This window comes from Budorcas taxicolor, chromosome 11 (assembly GCF_023091745.1).
Source record: "Budorcas taxicolor isolate Tak-1 chromosome 11, Takin1.1, whole genome shotgun sequence".
Lineage (NCBI taxonomy): Eukaryota > Metazoa > Chordata > Mammalia > Artiodactyla > Bovidae > Budorcas > Budorcas taxicolor.
In genome coordinates this window covers 132,726,245-132,748,695 of record NC_068920.1, presented here as the reverse complement: position 1 = coordinate 132,748,695, position 22,451 = coordinate 132,726,245, and the positions used below count along the sequence as shown (strand labels likewise).

The 22,451-nt window shown below is 39.5% G+C and overlaps 2 protein-coding genes across 4 annotated transcripts in view; one reads left to right on the top strand and one right to left on the bottom strand.

The window, feature by feature from the left end:
• Positions 1-13,374, bottom strand: part of HADHA (hydroxyacyl-CoA dehydrogenase trifunctional multienzyme complex subunit alpha) — a 42,463-nt gene extending 29,089 nt beyond the window's left edge. Inside the window, exons 1-5 of the mRNA XM_052647755.1 lie at positions 13,223-13,374; positions 7,744-7,785; positions 7,580-7,650; positions 6,192-6,325; positions 1,163-1,301 (exon numbers count right to left, since the gene is read on the bottom strand). Coding sequence (XP_052503715.1) covers positions 1,163-1,301; positions 6,192-6,325; positions 7,580-7,650; positions 7,744-7,785; positions 13,223-13,289 — 453 coding nt within the window. The 5' untranslated portion in view covers positions 13,290-13,374. The remainder of the gene's footprint in view (positions 1-1,162; positions 1,302-6,191; positions 6,326-7,579; positions 7,651-7,743; positions 7,786-13,222) is intronic.
• Positions 13,375-13,579: 205 nt separating this feature from the next.
• HADHB (hydroxyacyl-CoA dehydrogenase trifunctional multienzyme complex subunit beta) overlaps positions 13,580-22,451 on the top strand; it is a 28,602-nt gene continuing 19,730 nt past the window's right edge. The window contains exons 1-4 of one of the 3 annotated variants that reach the window (XM_052648598.1): positions 13,580-13,680; positions 18,224-18,298; positions 18,407-18,451; positions 20,738-20,837. In XM_052648598.1, the coding sequence (XP_052504558.1) occupies positions 18,232-18,298; positions 18,407-18,451; positions 20,738-20,837 (212 nt within the window). In that variant the 5' untranslated portion in view covers positions 13,580-13,680; positions 18,224-18,231. Of the gene's footprint in view, positions 13,681-13,723; positions 14,422-18,223; positions 18,299-18,406; positions 18,452-20,737; positions 20,838-22,451 lie in introns of those variants that run through there. The other 2 variants (XM_052648600.1, XM_052648599.1) reach the window with 2 other exon arrangements.

Here is a 22,451-nt window from a genome sequence, read left to right as displayed (position 1 = left end):
CACAGAATAAACTGAAATTTCTTAGGCTGGCATTTGATGCTTTCTAGAATTTACCTTTCTGGCTTTCCTTCATTTCTCTTTCCTAAGTTATTAAACTCTTTTAGGGCTGCAGATCCCCTTGAAAATCTGCTGAAAAGTATGGAAATGTTCAATAGAAAAATGCACATAGAATTATATAGGTATCTCAGGTTTAGAAGCCCTATACCCCATAAAGACTCTTCAGTAAAGCAGGCCTACTTATGGTATCCTAATTAGGCTTTGTTATCCTTGTCTTTGCTCACATCATGCCACATGTGGAATGTTTTGCCACTGTTTTCTGGTTAATCAAATTCTGCTTATCTTTTAGAACCATATACAGCTTTCCTTGGGAGAAGGCAATGGCAACCCACTCCAGTACTCTTGCCTGGAAAATCCCATGGACGGAGGAGCCTGGTGGGCTGCAATCCATAGGGTCGCGAAGAGTCGGACATGACTGAGCAGCTTCACTTTCACTTTTCACTTTCATGCATTGGAGAAGGAAATGGCAACCCACTTCAGTGTTCCTGCCTGGAGACTCTCAGGGACGGAGGAGCCTGGTGGGCTACCATCTCTGAGGTCGCACAGAGTTGGACACGACTGATGTGACTTAGCAGCAGCAGCACAGCTTTCCTTTATTAATGTGTGAAAGTGGCTAGTATAGAACCCAGCACGTGATAAATGTCCAAAAAATGTTCATTTCTTCCCCCCTCCTTCTTTTCTATGTGTTCCAGTCTGGTAAGTATCTCTTCTCTCAGACCTTGTGTTATTTATCATCTTTACTACACACAGAACACATGACATACACTATATGCTAACTGTCTCAACTAAAGTAGCTCAAGAGCATGAACTGCACTTCTGAATTTTTGCCTTGCAAACTTGAACAAGGTTTTTTAGAACTGAAAGGGAACTTAGGGATCTAGTTCAACTCTTCTGAATTTATAAATGAAAACATGCCACTCTGATTTGCTTGCTTAGTGCCATGAGACTAAGACTAAAAACCTATCCAGAAGTTTAGTGACTCAGAAAAAGCTGACTCGCCCTCAAGAGCTTTTCTTGAGGCAAAACAGTGGCCTAAAGGTTTGCAGCTGGTGGATCCCAACAATGAGCTGGCCCGCGGTTCGATGACTCTGGAAGAAATCTGTACCTCAAGTCCTCCTCCTAAGCAGGATCCATTGATGGCAGCCACAACAGGCTTTGTGGACTTCTCAAGTTTCTCAAACATTTTCTGTGCTTCTTGTGATATTTGGGTTACTTCTTGAGAGGTCGTACAAGCATTTAACATGCTGCAGTAAACATGAAAACAGAGAACAGAAAAAAAACTCAACTTTGTTCAGTACTTCATCCACCATAACCTTATTGTACCATATATCAATATCTGGTAGTGAGTCTTCAAATACTCAGAAGTTTAAGAAGAATGATTTTGTCTCAGATAGCACTAATATCAGTGATATCATCTCTCTATAAAATTCAGGGAACATGAACAAAACATGGTGAATAATTTATATCTGCTTTGATAGCAAATCATTAGATTACAAATCATCTTCTGGTAAATATTTTCATGATCAGATTTAACATTTTAATTATCAGTAGCTTTTAGACTGAACATCAGTGGAAATGATAGAGAAAAAAGCTTCTCTTACAACAATGTTTCCTCAACATCCTTTAATTTCAGTTTCCTTCATTTGCTACTTAACTGTTTCTGAACACATTTAAGCTGTGGGCTTTTCATTTTTGATCAAAGATAACTGATTTCCTGTCATTTTGTGTGCTGGGAGTGGCTCAGCTAGCCTCACAGAACCTGAAAGTATTTTCCTAAGGATTTAGGTGGCTACTATTAGGTACATCAATGTCTTGCTTGGCTGGAATAACCAAGCCAAAAGAAAAAGTCCTTGATGTAGATAACTCTGCTTTTTTCAAAAAATAAACAGAGTATCTATAAATTTCTAATTACTGTACATAAACAAAGAAGAGTACACAATATTCAGTTCAGTTGTGTCCGACTCTTTGCAACCCCATTAACCACAGCACACCAGGCCTCCCTGTCGATCACCAACTCCCAGAGTCTACCCAAACCCATGTCCATTGAGTCGGTGGTGCCATCCAACCATCTCATCCTCTGTCGTCGCCTCCTCCTCCTGCCCTCAATCTTTCCCAGCATCAGGGTCTTTTCAAATGAGTTGGCTCTTCGCATCAGATGGCCAAAGTATGGAAGTTTAAGCTTCAGCATCAGTCCTTCCAATGAACACCCAGGACCAATCTCCTTTAGGATGGACTCTCAGGAGTTCTCCAACACCACAGTTCAAAAGCATCAATTCTTCAGTGCTCAGCTTTCTTTATAGTCCAACTCTCACATCCATACATGACTACTGGAAAAACCATAGCCTTGACTAGATGGACCTTTGTTGACAAAGGAATGTCTCTACTTTTTAATATGCTCTCTAGGTTGGTCATAACTTTCCTTCCAAGGAGTAAGCATCTCAATTTCATGGCTGCAATCACCCTCTGCAATGATTTTGGAGCCCAAAAAAGTAAAGTCAGCCACTGCTTCCCCATCTATTGCCATGAAGTGATGGGACCGGATGCCATGATCTTCGTTTTCTGAATGTTGAGCTTTAAGCCAACTTTTTCACTCTCCTCTTTCACTTTCATCAAGAGGCTCTTTAGATCTCTTCACTTTCTGCCATAAGGGTGGTGTCATCTGCATATCTGAGGTTATTGATCTTTCTTCCAGCAATCTTGATTCCAGCTTGTGCTTCCTCCAGCCTAGTGTTTCTCATGATGTATTCTGCATATAAGTTAAATAAGCAGGGTGACAATATACAGCCTTGACGTACTCCTTTTCCTATTTGGAACCAGTCTGTTGTCCCATGTCCAGTTCTAATTGTTGCTTCCTGATCTGCATACAGGTTTCTCAAGAGGCAGGTCAGGTGTTGTGGTATTCCCATCTCTTTCAGAATTTTCCACAGAGTACTGTGATCCGCACAGTCTCCATCCACAGATGCCAAAAAGGACATCTTTTTTGGCATAGTCAATAAAGCAGAAATAGATGTTTTTCTGGAACCTTCTCGCTTTTTCGATGATCTAGCAGATGTTGGCAATTTGATCTCTGGTTCCTCTGCCTTTTCTAAAACCAGCTTGAATATCTGGAAGTTCATGGTTCACATATTGCTGAAGCCTGGCTTGGAGAATTTTGACCATTACTTTACTAGTGTGTGAGATGAGTGCAATTGTGTGGTAGTTTGAGCATTCTTTGGCATTGCTTTTCTTTGGGATTGGAATGAAAACTGACCTTTTCCAGTCCTGTGGCCACGGCTGAGTCTTCCAAATTTGCTGACATATTGAGTGCAGCACTTTCACAGCATCATCTTCCAGGATTTGAAATAGCTCAACTTTGGAATTCCATTACCTCCACTAGCTTTGTTTAGTGATGCTTCCTAAGGCCCACTTGACTTCAAATTCCAGGATATCTGGCTCTAGGTGAGTGATCACACTATTGTGATTATCTGGGTCGTGAAGATCTTTTTTGCACAGTTCTGTGTATTCTTGCCACCTCTTCTTAATATCTTCTGCTTCTGTTAGGTCCACACCATTTCTGTCCTTTATTGAGCCCATCTTTGCATGAAATGTTCCCTTGGTATCTCTAATTTTCTTGAAGAGATCTCTAGTCTTTCCCATTCTGTTGTTTTCCTCTATTTCTTTGCATTGATCGCTGAGTAGGGCTTTCTTATCTCTTCGTGCTATTCTTTGGAACTCTGCATTCAAATGAGTATATCTTTCCTTTTCTCCTTTGCACTTGCTTCTCTTGTTTTCACAGCTATTTGTATGGCCTTCTCAGACAGCCATTTTGCTTTTTTGCATTTCTTTTTCTTGGGGATGGTCTTGATCCCTGTCTCCTGTACAATGTCACGAACCTCATTCCATAGTTCATCAGGCACTCTATCTATCAGATCTAGTCCCTTAAATCTATTTCTCACTTCCACTATATAATCATAAGGGATTTTATTTAGGTCATACCTGAATGGTCTAGTGGTTTTCCCTGCCTTCTTCAATTTAAGTCTGAATTTGGCAATAAGGAGTTCATGATCTGAGCCACAGTCAGCTCCCGGTCTTGTTTTTGCTGACTGTATAGAGCTTCTCCATCTTTGGCCGCAAATATAGTCAATCTGATTTTAGTGTTGGCCATCTGGTGATGTCCATGTGTAGAGTCTTCTCTTGTGTTGTTGAAAGAGGGTGTTTGCTATTACCAGTGCGTTCTCTTGGCAAAACTTTATTAGCCTTTGCCCTGCTTCATTCTGTACTCCAAGGCCAAATTTGCGTTACTCCAGGTGTTTCTTGACTTCCTACTTTTGCATTCCAGTCCCCTATAATGAAAAGGACATCTTTTTTGGGTGTTAGTTCTAAAAGGTCTTGTAGGTCTTCACAGAACCATTCAACTTCAGCTTCTTCAGCGTTACTGATCAGGGCACAGACTTGGATTTCCGTGATACTGAACGGTTTGTGTTGGAAAAGAACAGAGATCATTTATTGTTTTTGAGATTGCATCCAAGTACTGCATTTCAGATTCTTTTGTTGACTATAATGGCTACTCCATTTCTTCTAAGGGATTCCTGCCCACAATAGTAGATATAATTGCACCAAGTCATTCAAGGCCCTCAGGAAAATTCATGGAGTACAGAATGAAGCAGGGCAAAGGCTAATGAAGTGGTTTGCCATTCCTTTCTCCAACAGACCACATTCTGTCAGACCTCTGCACCATAACCCGTCCATCTTAGGTGGCCCCACACAGCATGGCTTAGTTTCATTGAGTTAGACAAGGCTGTGGTCCATGTGATCAGATTGGCTTGTTTTCTGTGATTGTGGTTTCAGTCTGTCTACTCTCTGATGCCCTCTCTTAGCGCCTACTGTCTTACTTGGGTTTCTCTTACCTTGGAGGTGGGGTATCTTCACAGCTGCTCTAGCAAAGCACAGCTGCTGCTCCTTACCTTGGATGTGGGGTATCTCCTCACAGCCATATTGAACAAAGTTTAAAAATATACAAGTACCTTAAATACAAATTGCTAAGCCAATAATGCTGGCTATCATTGCCTAAACTGCAAAGAATCATAAAACAAATACCTATTTTTTATAGAATTAACAACTGTCAACATTTTAAAGCGTTAAACACTAAGACATCATCTCTCCTTATTTTTGCTTTAAAGTGCAAAAAAGTTATTATACATATATCATGAAGAAAAAGAAAGAAAATATTAGCTGTATTGGTAAAGTACTCTCTGACCTCCTCAAGTTCTGTCAGCTACTTCATTTACCCTGAAACATCCATTATCATATACTTGCAGTACAATCTTCAGGCCAACTATGTATTTGTATCCATGAATAATACAGAGAAGTATTTTATGTGTTGTTTTAAAATGTTTATATAAACTATATACTGTACCAAATATTCTGCAAGTTGCTTTGTTTCTTTAACATATTTTTGAGTTCTAACATTATGCTGTAGATCTAGTTAGATACTTTGAATTGTTTTTGTAGCATTTTATCTTAAGAATATTCCACATTTACATATCTATTTCCCTCATGACTGAGATTTAGTTTCTTTCAAATTCTTCACTATTGTAAATTACACAGGACTGAACATCCTTATGCATGTATGGGTCCTTAAAAACAAAGGTTGGGATTTCTCCAGCATACATACCTAGAAGTGGTATCTCTTAATTATATGATACGTGTATTTTCAGTTTTACTAAATTTTATCAAATTGTTCTCCAAGGTGGCTATACCAATTTTCAGTCCTACTAGAAACACTCAACTTTCTCATTTTCCCAAGTCTTTGCTAACATAATATTTTCAAACTTTTAAATGTTTGCTGGTCAGACAGACAGAAAAAAAAGGCATCTCATTGTTAGTTTGGTTTTATAATAATTTTTTTATTCTGCTCAAATACTGCTCCTTGAACTACTTTCAATTTCTTTAAAGAAAGGCTGGATTCAGTCTTTTAAGGTTTAAGCAACAAGCCTCTCTTTCTTTATCAACTTTATTTATATTCATGAAAATAACACAAAAGTAACTTTCAGAGAAAATTTACTTCTACTTTATTTTCAAATGAGAAACAATAAGGCCTAAAAAACATACCATTAGCCAAGATAAAAGGTGATTTCAAATTTTCTGAAACTTACTTCAGATCAGCACCTGCAATGAAGCAGCCTGGCTTTGTTGAGATAAGGACAGCACTTCTGATCTGACTGCTAGACCAGACTTCATTCATTACTTCCATGAACTCTGAATGCAGTTCTTGACTTAGAGTATTCACCTGCCGAAGGGAAATACACATAAATCTAATGGTTTAAATTTGAAGTAGTAGATATACAAATCACCACCCAAGGCTATTTTGATTACAGGAAATATATTTACCCAGGAAAAATACACTGTTAAAAGAAACAGGGAAATAAACAAACTAACAAGCCAGCAGCTGTTTGTTCAGGTGCTTTGGCCAATGCCTCCCTCTAAAAATAGTTCTCCTTAAAGGAGGAACTCATATTCCTAAGAGTTTGAATCATATGCAGGCTATAAGGTAAGTCTACATTTATCAGCATGGAAAAAAATTTGTATAATGTTAAGGGAAAAAAAAGAATCAAAATTAGACGAATAGTATGATCTTAATTTTTAGAATACTGTTTGTTGAAACTAGACTAAATGTTAAAAGTGGTTATTTTGGGGTTTGGAGTATGAATGATTGTTATTTTCCTCTTAATTGCTTTCAAATGTCCGACCATAGGCATTTGTTATTTTTGTGTTCAGGAAAAATGCTTAACTTAGAAAATACTGAAAAAATACCATAAGTCTGAATCACTGCTCAGTAAGTGCCAACTTCACTCTAGGGAGGGGGACTGGCTCTTACTTTCCTTAATTTGTGTTAGTTGTTAATTGCTTACATCTAGGTCCTCCTACTTCATTTAGGTCTCTGGTAACAAGATTTCTGAAACAGGAAATCTTTACAGCAACTTTAGGTGGGGGGGGAAAGCATGAGCTCCTCAAACATAGCTTTTCTTGGCAAAAGACTGGATTAATGCTGCATATTTTGTTGAAGTTGCCAAAAACAAATAAAGCCCCACTTTGAGGTGAATTTGATTTCTGATAACATGAACTGCACCAAGTCACTCAAGGCCCTCAGGAACCTTAATTTAACTCAGTCAACTTACTATACTCATGTCAGGCAGGTTAAGAAAGTTGACATAAGAACCTCACAGTTAAGAAGGTCAATTTTAATTCTTATAAACAAAGCTTGCACTTGGCTTCCTATCTAATAAACCATCTTATAATTCTATAGTGTAACAGAAGGCATGTATTAATCCTTGATGTTAATCTGACACCTCCACAGTGAACTAAAACAAGGATGTCTGCTGCAGAAAACTGCATCCTGTGGGCAAGTTCTCAAACTCTATCAAAACTGTAAACTCATGAGACAAGATTAGCACCAAATTGGTGGATTTATTTCTCTGCCATTCAGGAATGCATTAATGAATGCAGTGAGTAGAAATAAACTGCAGTAAATTAAATTAGGTACCTTTGAATTGGGTGAGTTAATTCGAATAACTGCCACATCCCCTTTGACTCCATAGTTAATATGGGTTCTGGCTAAAAAGAGAAGGAAAACTTATTTGTAAACATATTTATGGCTAAATAAGTATAAAAAGCAATGAAAGCACATCAGTGAGAAATCGAACTTACTCAGCAAAGCAGAGGCCCTTGTAAAACTGCGGCAAATATAACCTGTAAGAAAAATGTATTTCACAATTAGTTATTTTCAAAACAGAATTTCTATTTGTTGTTTGTTGTTCAGGTGCTAAGTCGTGTCCAACTCTGTGACCCCCATGGACTGTAGCATGCCAGGCTCCTCTGTCCTCCACTATCCCCTGGAGTTTGTTCAAATTCATGAAATTCATGAATCTCTATAATACCTGCTACATATAACAAAGCTGGAGTTTACAACAACAAGAAAACCAAACTTAGAACAAAGTGTTCCAGATCATTATTGTGACTATTACTGTATCTTTTTTGTTTCAATTATCAGGTCATATGATTATCTGGATACTAAATGTGGTAGTTGGAAGAATGGCCTCTCAAGGATGTCCATGTGCCCAGAAATTGAGTATGTTAGGTTATATGGCAAATGGAGATAAAGGATGCAAACGGAATGAAGGTGGCTAATTAGCTGACCTTAATACAGGGAGATTAGCCTGGATTATTCAGCTATATAGTATAATTATAAAGGAGCAGAAAAGGGCAAAAGAACCAGAAGATGGCAGCATGAGAACACACTCTGCTGGGTATGAAGAAGTCAAAAAATGCAGGCAGCCTCTGGAAGCTAGAAAAGGCAAGGAAACGGATTCTCCCTTAGAGTGTCCAGAATGAACTCAGCCCTGCCAATACCTCTGATTTCAGCCCAGTAAGACTCATTTCTGATGTCTGTAACTGTAAGATCATAAATTGGTATTAAGGCAATAAGTAATCTATTGATACAAAGCAATCTGTAATGTCAGTTCCAAATGTATCTCAAGCACATTCTCCAGCCAGGTTCTCTTGCATTTTTATGGAGAGATGGACTTCCCAGTGTCATGAAAAGTAAAATCAAGGCGCATCAGAGACTCTGTGTGTCTCTCCATCCTGCAGTTCTTTAAAGGAGGGGACACGAAGACACAGAAAGAAGTAGCTTTGTACTGCCTTAAAGGCCAAATGACATGCTATTAAAGAAAGAAAATTGTAGATGGCGCCAGAACCACAGTGGGGTGATCACCGGTCCTGTCTGCATTTTTTCTTTAAGCAACCCAAATGAGTACTCACAGGGCAAAGACAAAGGACCTGAGAGTCCCAAGCCTTGGGTTCAACCATCAAGTTTACCATTCACTAGCTGTATGGCCATGTATAAGTCTCTTAGAGCATTTCAGTGTTCTTACAAAGATAGAAGTGATGTAATGATTGTAACAGTACCTGTAAATCAAAGTGCTACACTAAAGTAAATTAAGATAGGAGAAGCCAGCCATCTCCTCAATCTCCAGTGCCTCTATTTCACTAAGGATAAACTTCCTTTCGTTTTTCCATTATTTGCGATCTGTATCATCTGTATTTATCACTCTTCCTCCTTTATATCAGTTCGGTTCAGTCGCTCAGTTGTGGCTGACTCTTTGCGACCTCATGAACTGCAGCACCCCAGGCCTCCCTGTCCATCACCAACTCCCGGAGTTCACCCAAACCCATGTCCATTGAGTTGGTGATACCATCCAACAATCTCATCCTCTGTCATCCTCTTCTCCTCCTGCCTTCAGTCTTTCCCAGCGTCAGGGTCTTTTCAAATGAGTCAGCTCTTCTCATCAGGTGGCCAGAGTATTGGAGTTTCAGATTCAACATCAGTCCCTCCAATGAACATCCAAGACTGTTCTCCTTTAGGATGGACTGGTTGGATCTCCTTGCAGTCCAAGGGACTCTCAAGAGTCTTCTCCAACACCACAGTATCACAGTTTCACAAAGCCTTATTTTGAAATTCTGTCTACAACAATCTTTCCCTTCCCTGCCCCAATTTTTATCTTTATTACTCACTGTTTGGTTAGCTAATCACTGAATCTGTAGCAGCTGTTTCCCCCAAGTAAACTGCAGTCTCCTCCAACATCATCTCGGAGTCATTCATTGCACAACTACAGTCTAGTGCAGTCTATCAGAACTGCTTTAGGCACCCAGAGTGAGCAGCAAGATAAAAATCCCTGTCTCTGTGGAGGAGGTGAAAATAGGTTTGGAATGAAAAGAGAGTTTGCCAATAAAGTAAACATTCTGAGGGAGGGGAGCCAGGTAATAAGCAATTACAACTAGAACAGGGTAAACTGAATTAGTGAGTGTGAACTGATTAGGAATGCAGAGTGGGAGAGATGAGGTGGAAAGATAGATAAAAAACAAGAAACATAAATATGTTAGAAGATACGCACCTAAGAAAAAAAAGAAAATAGAGCAGGTGGAGGGACACGGGTTGTAATTCTGAAGACTAAATATTGGAGACAGCAGGTTTGTGCTCACTAACTTATAAATCATAAACTCTCACCCACTGACCTGCCTTTGTGCCATCCCCTCCAAACTCATAGACATGCACAAAACCTCCTCTAAATCAAGAGACAAAAAAAGAGAAAAATCAGCAAATATACAACCATATCTGAATTGGAAAACAATTCCAAATCACAACAAACTAAATCAAGTTGAAATACAGGGTAGCTTTGCTTTTAGAATACAGCCTTACTCACTAACCTAACTAGGAGAGCTTACTTCAGAGCAGCTGGGTGAACTTTCACCCATATTTCCCATGCCAGCAAAAGAGAGAGAACCTTTTACTCTACTTTTTAATCATTTTAACTCAAGAAGATACCTACAAGACCTAAGACTATAGCAGTGGAGAGAGCTGGATTATGCTGATACATATTTCAAATATGAACATGTTATTATGGTTGTAACAATCAACAGTTTTTCTCAATATCTAGTCCTGGTGAAGGGACAGGATTATGTAAGTAAGAGTCAAATTTAAATATACACCATCTGCTAAGATATCTGCCTTCAATTCATTACCTGAGAAATTATTCTACTACTTATGTAATTAGGAATTAGAATTTAGAATAGGAGTGGGGGGCAGAGAATAAAAGTGGGAATTAAGATATCTTGATCAAGATGTGATCTTCATTTGATAGTCATACTCAGAATTATAGCACTCATGCAGGAATGGGTTCAAACTTCAAGAAGTACAAATCACTGTGAAGAATTTTAATCATCCACCATTAAATATCATAGTCTCATTAAAAGTCTGGCACTACCTAGGCACAGACTTTTAATTAGTGTTAGTCTTTTCAGTCTAAATGGCAATCCAGCTGTGCAGGTAATTTTAAATTCACTTTCTAGGCCTTTTTTTTTTCAAAATTTATACATTGTTACCAGAAGGGGCTGCTGCTGCTGCTAAGTTGCTTCAGTCTTGTCAGACTCTGTGTGACCCCATGGACTGCAGCCTACCAGGCTCCTGTGTCCATGGGATTTTCCAGGCAAGAGTACTGGAGTGGCAATAACTAATAAGTCATATTTTCTTTAAGAAAATTTAAATTAATTTTTATTAGAGTATAGTTGATTTATCAACACAATATTGTCTTAGTTTTTGCTGTACAACAAAGTAAATCAGTTATACACATACATGTATCCACTCTGTTTTAGATTCTATTCCCATACAGGTCACTACAGAATACTGAGTTCCCTGAGCTTTATAGCAGGTTCTTATTAGTTATCTGTTTTACATATAGTAGCATGTGTATGTCAGTACCAATCCCCCAATTTATCTCTCCCCTCAGCCATATTTTCTTATAGGTTAAAACAGAATGCAAAATATAGATACACATGTGTATCTATATTTCTATACAAAAAATACAGAAAAACTAAGCTTGTAACTATCACACATGTAAAATGTAAAAATTACTTAAAAAAAGTCTCAGATATATAAAATCATAGTTCTTCAAGGCAGGGAAGAGTTAATAATAGCTAATATTTATTAATAATAATAGTACTTACTCCATGAAAAACTGCTTTACACCTAAAATACGCCCTTTAAAGCTCACAAGGTGGTATTATTCCCCATTTCACAAATGAGAAAACATAGAAATGACTTGCCCAAGGTCACCAAAGGGTAAGGTCACCAGTGGGTAAAAGGCAGAGCCAGATTGAAACTGAGAAGTCACATTCCAAAACTAATGTTTTTAATTGCATTACCTTAAAATCAATGAAAGGGAAGTTCAAAAATATACATCTGATAATTTTAAAGTGTTAAACCAAAAATGTGGAAAACAATCAAACTGTCAGGTAACATGACCAAATACTAACAGTAGGTATGTAAGTAGTAAGAGAAAGGGTGATTATTTTTTGCTTAATCCTTTCCCCCAGTCTTTGCAACATTTCAATTTTCTGTAGTGTTATGACAGGTATGCACACACATACAGAGCAGTCCTGTGGAGACTAAAAACATTGGTCGAAATAACAAAGCAGAAAAGGTTCAAACATTCAAAATTAGTTCCTTACAGTAAAGGCATGCCTCTAAAAACAACATACAGTGATTTAGAAGGAGGAAGGCATTTTATAAATTATATTTCTAGTTAAGTAACCGATATTAAGTACAACATGCGATAAAAAGTCACATTTCACCTTACAGATTTGAGAGAGAAGGAAAATGCTTAATTTTCCACAAGCACCCACTTTAACTGTTTCACTGCCAGTTTGAAGAGAAAAAGAATACAGCTAATGCAAGCTAACTGGGTATAGTCAGAAACAAGGGTAGAAATAGTTGGTAAAATTATCTAACATCTTGTTCCTTAAGATACAAGGTATCTGCATTTTTTTTTTAAGTCCTTCTTCTGGAAAGTTGCAGAATCTGCCTTTTGAAATTCTACATATTATACATTCACACTGGAATTACTGGAGGTGCAAGAGTTGAGCTTCCTGTTGAAGTGTGCTACTGCTAAGTCACTTCAGTCGTGTCCGACCCTGTGCGACCTCATAGACGGCAGTCCACCAGGCTCCCCTATCCCCGGGATTCTCCAGGCAAGAATACTGGAGTGGGTTGCCATTTCCTTCTCCAATGCAGGAAAGTGAAAAGTGAAAGTGAAGTCGCTCAGTCGTGTCCGACTCCTAGTGACCCCATGGACTGCAGCCTACCAGGTTCCTCCATCCAATGTGGTAATAGGTAAAAAGATTGTGAAGGAAAGGCGTAGGGAATGGCAGCCATCTGCAAGGCTGGTTAATTTCATACAAGAAGTAAATAAGATGCTCCCCGTTACAGTCAAGGTGCAGTGAAGCACAAAGATGTGACAGACTGGACTGTCCTTGTCCTCTTAGTCCTCCAGGAGGGACAGGTTCAAGGCCATCATTAAAGAAAGTAAGAGGAGACCTACGGAAAATGCCAGACCGGGTGGACAAGACTCACAGACGTTAGGGGTTACGAAGCCTGAAATCGCTGCAGGACTCAAAACAAGAGAGAAAATGTCAGTCGCTGCGCCAGCGAATGACACCGGGTCTCATAGCAGCATCACTCCCCCTCATCCAGGGCCGCGGCAGGGAGGCGGCAGCCACGGGGAGACGCGGCTCCCGGGTCTCCGCAGGAGCTCTGCCCCGGGGCGGTGGGGTGCCTTCAACCAGGCCTCACCTGAGCAGCGGAGCGTCCTGGAGGCAGTAAAGCGGCTGAGGCTGCCAATTGCTCGAGAGGCCACCATCTTGAGTGGGAGCGGACGAAAGTGGAAAGCCCTTCAAATGCGGGCAGCCGAGTAGAGGACTTTTCTTCTCGCAGCCTAGCACTGGCCAGGCGGCCGACGTACTGCCTGACTGAAAACCCGCGACTGAAACCCCGATGACGAGTTGCCGCCGGCTCCTTAACCTTGCCCTTTAGCCGAAAAAAAAGGACACTTCCTCCGCAGGGAAGGAAGAAAGCGCAGAGAGGCCAGCCTTCCGGATTTTCCAGTCAGGCAGCCGGCGGGCAGGCAGGGAGGCCTGTGAGGCCCGCGAGGGGTCTTTTCCAGGGAGGCCCCGCCTCTTGGTACCCGTCGGGTCCTGTCATTCGGGCCGGAGCCTTGCCTGCAGCTGGAGACTCAGCCGACGAGACCTAAGGTGAGAAGGGGCGTGCGCTCGGCTACCGCCTGCCCTTTCTCCGGGGGGGTCCGCAGTTTCCCGCCTGCTACGCCTGTGCCCGCGGCCGCCTGGCCTCCACTCCCTGGAGTTCGAGGGAGCGGAAGGAAGTTTCTCAATCCGGGTCTCCGGTACCAGTGCAGTTTGGGCAGTAATTTGGCCTAGCGTTCTGACTGTAGCTCCGAGCAACGATGTCGCCTATGCCTTTTAATTTATCACCGCAAGTTAACGAACTTGTGTGTGTCGGTTTACAGCGCTGTCTTGTGCTCCAGTCGTGTTGTATCCCCTATTTTGCCTGTAGGCAGGTCGGCGGCTATTGAGAATCGGAACAGGGCCAGGAGTTGCCCCCTTTTATTCTTCCGAGGGTGGATCACGGTTGTGTGACTTTTTTTCCTGTGTCCGGCTCCGACAGCCAAGGCTCAAGATCATTTTCTAATCCAGAAGGGAACCGAAGATCATCTGGTCTTTCATCTCCTTAACTGCATCGGCGAAGCCCAAGAATCAGAGTCAGTTTACCCATGGCCACAGGTGGTAGCCTGTGTCTACTAACTTCTAGTCAAGAGCTCTGCACTGCATAATAGCAGTTTTTGTGCTGGAGAGAGACGCTTGAGCCCTGGAATAAGTTAATGGATTCCAAAAACTGGTGTTGAGGACCCTCTAGATCGTCGCACCGCCATCTCATTTAATCCTCACGATCCCCAAATTGTTACTTACGTTTTATAGGTAAAATTTGGGGGGCATGGAGATTTATATAAATTATTTGCTAGGTGGCAGAGCCAGATTCGGGCATAAGTTTGTGCCACTTTTCACCAGATTGTCTGTTCCTCAGGAGAGAGAGAAGGAAGAGGCAGGGGGAAATGGCAGGGAAGTTGAGACTGAATTGAGGAGTATGGGAAGAAGAGAGGTTTCTGTTTAAAGCTCAAGTCAAATAGTGAGGCTTCCATCCCTGTGAGCACGATAAGCAGAATCTGGATGAGCAGTGACCTCTTAATTTGCAAGAAAGGATTCTTGATGATCACCAAAGGCCCTCCAACTTGTAAGGTTTTTACAGTTCAAAGCTTGTCCTGCCTATGCAATGCTTTTTCTTCATTTAATTCAGTGTAGTACTTATTGTTTAGATCAGGAATGGCAAACTTTTCCTGTAAAGGGCCAGATAGTAAATAGTTTAGGCTTTGATCTCTGCCATATAGTCCTTGTTTTATTTTGCTCTGCAACTCTTTAAAAATGTGCAATCTATTATTAGCTAGAGGCCCATGGGTTGTAGTTTAACAGCCCCTGATTTAGGTCACTGTTTGACTCTTTGACTTTTTTGTTTCTTGTACTCTGAGCAAAATTGTAAGCTCCATCAAGGACAGAAATGTTATTTTTCTCACTGTGGCTTTCATAAAAGGGAACTAAAGACCTTTATACCATCACCTACTGATACTAATAGCAAGCACAAGTATAACTCTTTATGGAGTATGGGTTTTAACCCTTTGTTTTCTATGTTACAAATGTTTTCTCTGAATCTATTGTTAGCCTTTTAACTTTATTTTAGTATCTTTTATTGTGTAGATATTTTAAATGCTTATTTAATCAGATTTTTTAGTTACTTTCCATTATGGCCTCTGGGTTTTATCCCATATTTTGGAAACCTTTCCCCATCTAAGATTATAAAAATGTTCTCTGATATTTTCTTGTAGCAGGTTAAGAAGTGTATATTTAGATTAATACATCTGTAATTTGTACTTACAATGTGAGCTATGGATCTAATTTTTTTCCAAGTGGTTAGACATTTCCCCAGCAAATCTATTAAGTCATCTTTCTCCCACTTATTTGAAATGTTTTCTTTATTATATAATAAGTTCTCATACACATGAGTATGCTTCTGAACTTACTACATCCTATTCTGTTGATTCAGTTCAGTTCAGTCACTCAGTCGTGTCTGACTCTTTGCAACCTCATGGACTGCAGCACGCTTCCCTGTCCATCACCAATTCCTGGAGCTTACTCAAACTCATGTCCATCGAATTGGTGATGCCATCCAACAATCTCATCCTCTGTCGTCCCCTTCTCCTCCTGCCTTTAATCTTTCCCAGCATCAGGGTCTTTTCCAATGAGTCAGTTCTTCGCATCGGGTGGCCAAAGTATTGAAGTTTCAGCTTCAGGATCAGTCCTTCCAATGAATATTTAGGACTGATTTCCTTGAGGATCAGCACTGTTTAATTCCTGGTGCTTTGTAGAAAGTTTTGATATCCATTCGAGCAAGGTCTCTCTTTTTTTTTCAATCAACATTTTCTTGACTGTTTTCATGAATTTTATTTCGAAATAAGCTTTACTTATGGGGACTTGAATTCCAGACTCAGGTGGAATCAAATGTTGCTTCTGGATAAAGTGGTCCTCATCTCACGGGCCAGTTTGTGTCTTCCTGGCCAGAGTCGTTGAATATATATAAGCTGGTGAGCCTAGAGGTTGGACTCCTCTTTTCAATCCATATATTTGGTAAATGTGATTTTTTTTTCATTTTGGAAGCCACAGGACATCTCTTTTTAGTCTATGAAGACCTAAGAGAAATTAAACAAGGCTTTTATATTAGCTATTGCTGTATAGAGTTGGACCACAAAGAAGGCTGAGTGCCAAAAAATTAATGCTTTCGAATTGCGGTGCTAAAGAAGACTCCTGAGAGTTCCTTGGACTGTGGGGAGATCAAACCAGTCAATCCTAAAGGAAATCAACCCTGAATATTCATTGGAAGGAATTTTCATTGGATGCTGAAGCTCTAATACTCTGGCCATCTAATGGGAAGAGCTTTCATTGAAGAAGAGCCTGATGCTGGGAAAGATTGAAGGCAAAAAAAGAAGGAGGTAGCAGAGGATGAGATGAGATTAGATAACATCAACTCAACAGACATGAATTTGAGCAAACTCTTGAGACGTAGTGAAGGATGGGGCATGCTGCAGTCCATGGGATTTCAAAGAGTCGGACATGACTTAGTGACTGAACAACAAACAACAATTGTTGTGTAACAAATTACTCCAAAATGTAGTAGCTTAAAACAATAAAAATTTGTTATCTCATACAGTTTCTGAGTGCCAGGAATCTGGAGTGACTTGGCTGGGTTGTTCTGGCTTAGAGTTCCTCATGAGGTTGCAGTCAGAATGTTGTCCAGGTCTGTAGTCATCTGAAAACTTGTCTGTGCTAGAGGATCCACTTCCAAGCTCACTCACATGACTGTTGACAGGAGGCGTCATCCTCCTACCTCATCATGAGAGCCTCTTCGTGGGGCTGTTCCTGATGTGCCAGCTGCCTTCTCCTGGAGCGAGTGATCTGAGAGACAGACCAAAATGAGAACTGCAGGATCTCTTACAGCTGAATCTAAAAAGTGACATCTCATTACTTCTGATGTATTCTTTGTTTACACAGACCAACCATGTAAATAAAAATTCAGAGAAGTGGAATTACTGGTCAGAAGTTAGGTGTAGCTGTAATTTTTTGAAAGTTAATTGCCAAATTGCCCTCCATAGGAATGTACCTGTGGAGGTGCAGCAGTTTATACTCAGCAGCAGTATATGAGAGAGCCTGTTTGTGCAGCCTCTACCACACAGTGACTGTCAGACCTCTAAGTCAAATAGTATACCTCTGTGCGGCTGTAATTTGTGTTTCTTTTATGAGTTGGATTGAACATGTATCTAAGAGCCATTTGTGTTTCCATTTCCATGAACACTTTTTTCATATCCTTTGCCCATTTTTTTCTTACTGTTTCATAGGAACTCATTATGGGGAATTTAGGAAAATGTTTTAGTATATTTTAAATATGTTTTAATATGTAGGAGTTTTGTATTTTTATTATTTTTAAATATCAAGCTTATAAAAAAGTAGCAAGTGTAGTGTATGAACTTTTTTTCTTATATCAGGTAAGAAGTGATACTGTACTATCTTTGAATACTTTAGTGTGTATCCCCTTCAGATATAAATATTCCACAAGGCATTCTACATCATCACAATACAACCATCAAAATCAGGAAAGTCACATTGGTGGCTTCCTGATCCTGTCCAACAGTCTCTACCCCTTTAACCCTAGAGAAAAACATAAACTCTGGAGCTAGCATGCGTGCGTGCTCAGTCGCTTCAGTCGTGTCCAACTCTTTGTGATCCTATGGACTGTAGCCCGCCAGGCTCCTCTGTCATGGGATTCTCCAGGTGAGAATACTGCTGGAGCTAGACTGTCTGGCTTCATATCATAGCTCTGCCTCTTACTAGTTACTCAATCCCTGTATGCTTCAGTTTCTCATCTCTTAAAAAAGTACAATAATCATGCTTACTTCACAGGTCCTTGTGAGAATTAGATTAATGATTAGATTAGTGGTTTGCATACTGTGAAAGCTATGTCAACATAGCTATAATATTAGGGGAAAGGTAGTTGGTAATAGAGTAAATTTTTAAGTATTTTATAGTAACCATGGGTGAGATATCAGAGATCATAGCCTACAGTATAAAGTACAGGTTGTTCAAATAAGCCAGAAAGTCTTTTTGTTTTCTTTTTCAGATTTCAGAATGACTTCCCTCTTGACTTTCACTTTTAAAAATCTTCCCAATACATCAAAATGGGCCCTCAGATTTTGTAAGTTTAATTTGTTCTTTCTTTTTAAGATTAGATTTGAATGTGTAAGCATCTTGTGCAAACATGGAATTGTATTGCTTTTTGTAAACACTTGATTTTGTCTTCCAGGTATGAGACCTCTGAGCAGTTCCTCCCAGGTACAAGCTGCCGCAGGTACAGTAATTTGTAAAAAATAAAAATATTTCTGATTTAAAAGTTAGATTATAGGATCTAGATTTGTGAATTTTGAATAAAAACCAAAACTAATTTGCTAACTCTCCCCTTTTTATGATCAATAAGAACATCACTGTTGCCTTCAAATTAAAATAATACAGGACCAATCAGTAATGATAGTACATGGTGTAAGGTGGGCTTGAGGATGTTGGCTGGAGGCTTCTTTCTGGGATCTGGAGCCTATGGAGTCACTGAGGTTCTGTGAACTTCCTGGTTAGTTTGCTCAGCTACTGCCTGTCAGTCCTAAAGATACATGTGTGCTGAGTCACTCACGTCCAACTCTTTGTGACCTCTCAGGTTGTAGCTCACCAGGCTCCTCTGTTCATGGGATTGTCCCAGGCAAGAATACTGGAGTGGGTTGCCATTTCCTCCTCCAGGGGCTCTTCCTGACCCAGGGATCTAACCCGTGTCTCCTGCATTTACAGGTGGATTCTTTCCCACTAAACCACCAGGGAAGCCCCAGTCCTAAAGATGATTAATCTCCAGATAGTCTGGAGACTGTTGTGGAGCCAAAAGTTAACTTTTTACACTTTCAGTGACAGGCTTCTGTTACTGAGTATCTTCTTAGTCCATGTGCAAGAGGATGCATACCTGAAATAGGTGTGACTGTGGGACTAGTTAATAAAAGAAGGTTGTTTAGTCAATATGAAATGAAAAAAGAAGGAAATTTGTTGATACTATATGGTCTTTTAGACCCTTGATAAACCCAACAGATTAGACTTCTTCACTGTTGAATACATACTTTTGCAGAACCTGCTGTAGTTTTGTATATTCACTTGCCTGGGTCCTATATTGATCTATGACTTCTGATTTTGGTCTTATTACGGTATTTCTACTTGGATAATAACTTAATAGAAAAAATACCAAGATTCAGAAGAACTCTGCTTTGATTCAGTTCTACTTCTTTCTGGGCAGTTTGACCTTGAACTGATCATGTCATTTCCCTGCTTTATAGTTTTTTTATTTAACAAATAATAATTTTAGCCATGTTAACCTCAAGTAGTTATTAAGATATCTCAAACACTTTGAAATCTGTAAATTCAGTGGAAGTACAAGATGATATTTTTATATTGCTTTACATATAGTATATTCCCAGGGGTCTGTTACTTAATCTCACCTAGAAAAATTTCATGTTGTCATATAAAAAATATATTTTCTTTGGCTTTTAAACTCTAACTAGAATATAGATATGTATTAACCTCACAAAGAATAATAATAATTTCTTTCCATCTCATTTCACCTGTCACCTAATTCTAATGTTCACTCAGAAATTCCTATTGCAGTCACACAGATCTGTTTCTTGCCAGCTGGGAGAAAGTCACGTTGAATACCACGTTAAATACCATTTTTCTGACCTTTAGAATGTTCTTCTTTATATTGCTCTTAAACAGTTTTTGTGTTTCTCTCTCCCCAACTGTACTGTAAACCTTTGTGAGACTTAAGTCTTGTCATGTTATTGGTGTTTAACACTGTCCTACAAGTGGTTTGTTTTAACATTGATGTTGATAGTGGTGCAAGAGGGCACATGGTAAGACAAAGGAATGTGATCCGCTGATTTGATGGGAGGAAAAGGGAATGTACTCGTGCTGAATAGGCTTTAGTTTGCAGTAGGGCAGCAGAGGGCATAAAGAGGGAACTTGGGTTTTACTTTCCATATTTTAGTATTATTTATTTTTTTCTTTTTTGACCACCACTCATGTTTTATTTTTTTAATTAAAACATTAGAGAAAGGTTGCTCTTTAGATGTTGCAGAACAGCTACACAAATTGAGTCAGACAGAATCAGGAAGCGTGCTAGGTTTTTGTCAAATTGCAGTAGTCACCAATCAGATGCCTTTATTTCTACATAGAAAAGCAAGAGTATTAAGCTATGTGAAGAATAAAACACTATCAGTTATTCTAACTTCTAGTATTAAGGGCAGGCTTAATTGGTTGCTTTCAGTGAAATGGATTGTCAAGCAATTGATTAAAACAATTTATTAATAGCATAAGCGATATTATCATTAGGTTTAATCTCTATATTTGCCTTAAATTTTATTTGGAAACTTGTAAATGCTTGCTAATTTCTTAAGCCCTTTTTTTTTTTAGTTGTAGTGGTTTGGTAAATGACTAATGCAATTTGGCATGGAGTGATAAAATTCCTCTTAGAATGTCTATCTTTTAAAATATAAAAACTTACCTGACTTCTTGTATTTTAATTAATTTTTCTCTGAACTTTATCTTAAAGCTTCTCAGACTAAATCGAAAAAAACCCTAGCCAAACCCAACATAAGGAATATTGTGGTAGTGGATGGTGTTCGCACGCCATTTTTGCTATCAGGCACTTCGTGAGTATGAAATGATTCCGTTACTTGTTATTACTTTTTTCTTTTTTTTTCTCCAGCTGTATTGAAGTATGATAAACAAATAAAAACTGCATATATTTAGGTTATACAATGTGTTTTTTTTTTTAAGGTATACAATGTGATGATTCAATGTATATTGTTGTTCAGTTACTAAGCTGTGTCCGACTCTTTGCAATACCATGGACTGCAACACGCTGGGCTTCCCTGTCCTTTACTATCTCCTGGAGTTTGCTCATGCTCATGTCCTTTGAGTCAGTGATACCATCCAACCATCTTATTCTCTGTTGCCCCCTTCTCCTGCCCTGAGTCTTTCTCAGCATCAGGATCTTTTCCAATGAGTTGGCTCTTCGCATCAGGTGGCCAAAATTTTGGAGCTTCAGCTTCAACTCAGTTATTCCAATGAATCGTCAAGGTTGATTTCATTTAGGATTGACTGGTTTGATCTCCTTGCTGTCCAAGGAACTGTCAAGAGTCTTCTCCAGCACCACAGTTTGAATACATCAGTTCTTTGGCGCTCAGCCTTCTTTATGATTCAGCTCTCACACCTGTACATGACTACTTGAAAAACCATACCTTTGACTATATGGACCTTTGTGGGCATAGGTCCTTATAGTGTGTGATGTCTCTGCTTTTTAATACACTGTCAAGGTTTGTCATAGCTTTTCTTCCCAAGAGCAAGCTTCTTTTAATTTCATGGCTGCAGTCACCATCCGAGTGGTTTTGGAGCTCAAGAAAGTAAAGTCTGTCACTGTTTTCATTTTTTTCCCCATCTGTTTGCGTGAAGTGATGGGACTGGATGCCACAATCTTAACTTTTTGAATGCTGAAGTTTAAGCCAGCTTTTTCATTCTTGCACCTTCATCAAGAGGCTATTTAGTTCCTTTTTGCTTTCTGCCATTAGGGTGGTGTCCTCTGCATATCTGAGGTTGTTAATATTTCTCAAGGTAATTTTGATGTCAGCCTGTGATTCATCCAGCCCAGCACTTCACATGATATAACTTATATACTCTGCATATAAGTTATATAAGGAGAGTGACAATATACAGCCTTGATGTACTCCTTTCTCAATTTTGAACCAATCTGTTGTTCCACATCTGGTTCTGTTGCTTTTTGACCTACATTTAATGTGTATATACATTGTGAAATGATTACCACAATCAAGTTAATTAACACATCCATCACCCCATATAGTTTATTTATTCCTTCTTTTAAGGTGTTTTCAAAAGGAACCTTTGTGAATTAACCCAGTAGGCAATACTGTTGCTGAAAGTGTTAGTCACTTAGTCGTGTCCAACTCTTTGCGACCATGTGGACTGTAGCCCGCCAGGCTCCTCTGTCCATGGAATTCTCCAGGCAAGAATACTGGAGTGGGTTGCCATTCCCTTCTCCTGGGATTTTCCCAACCCAGGCATTGAACCCAGGTCTCCTGGATTGCAGGGAGATACTTTACCATCTGAACCACCAAGGAAGCCCCTAATAATATTGCTAGTCAACTAATACATAAATAATATTTTCATGAAATTAATACAGAATAAGTCAAGTCAGTAGTGAAATAGAGTGGCAGAATCTGTTTTTCATCTTTTCTCATGAGCTAGTC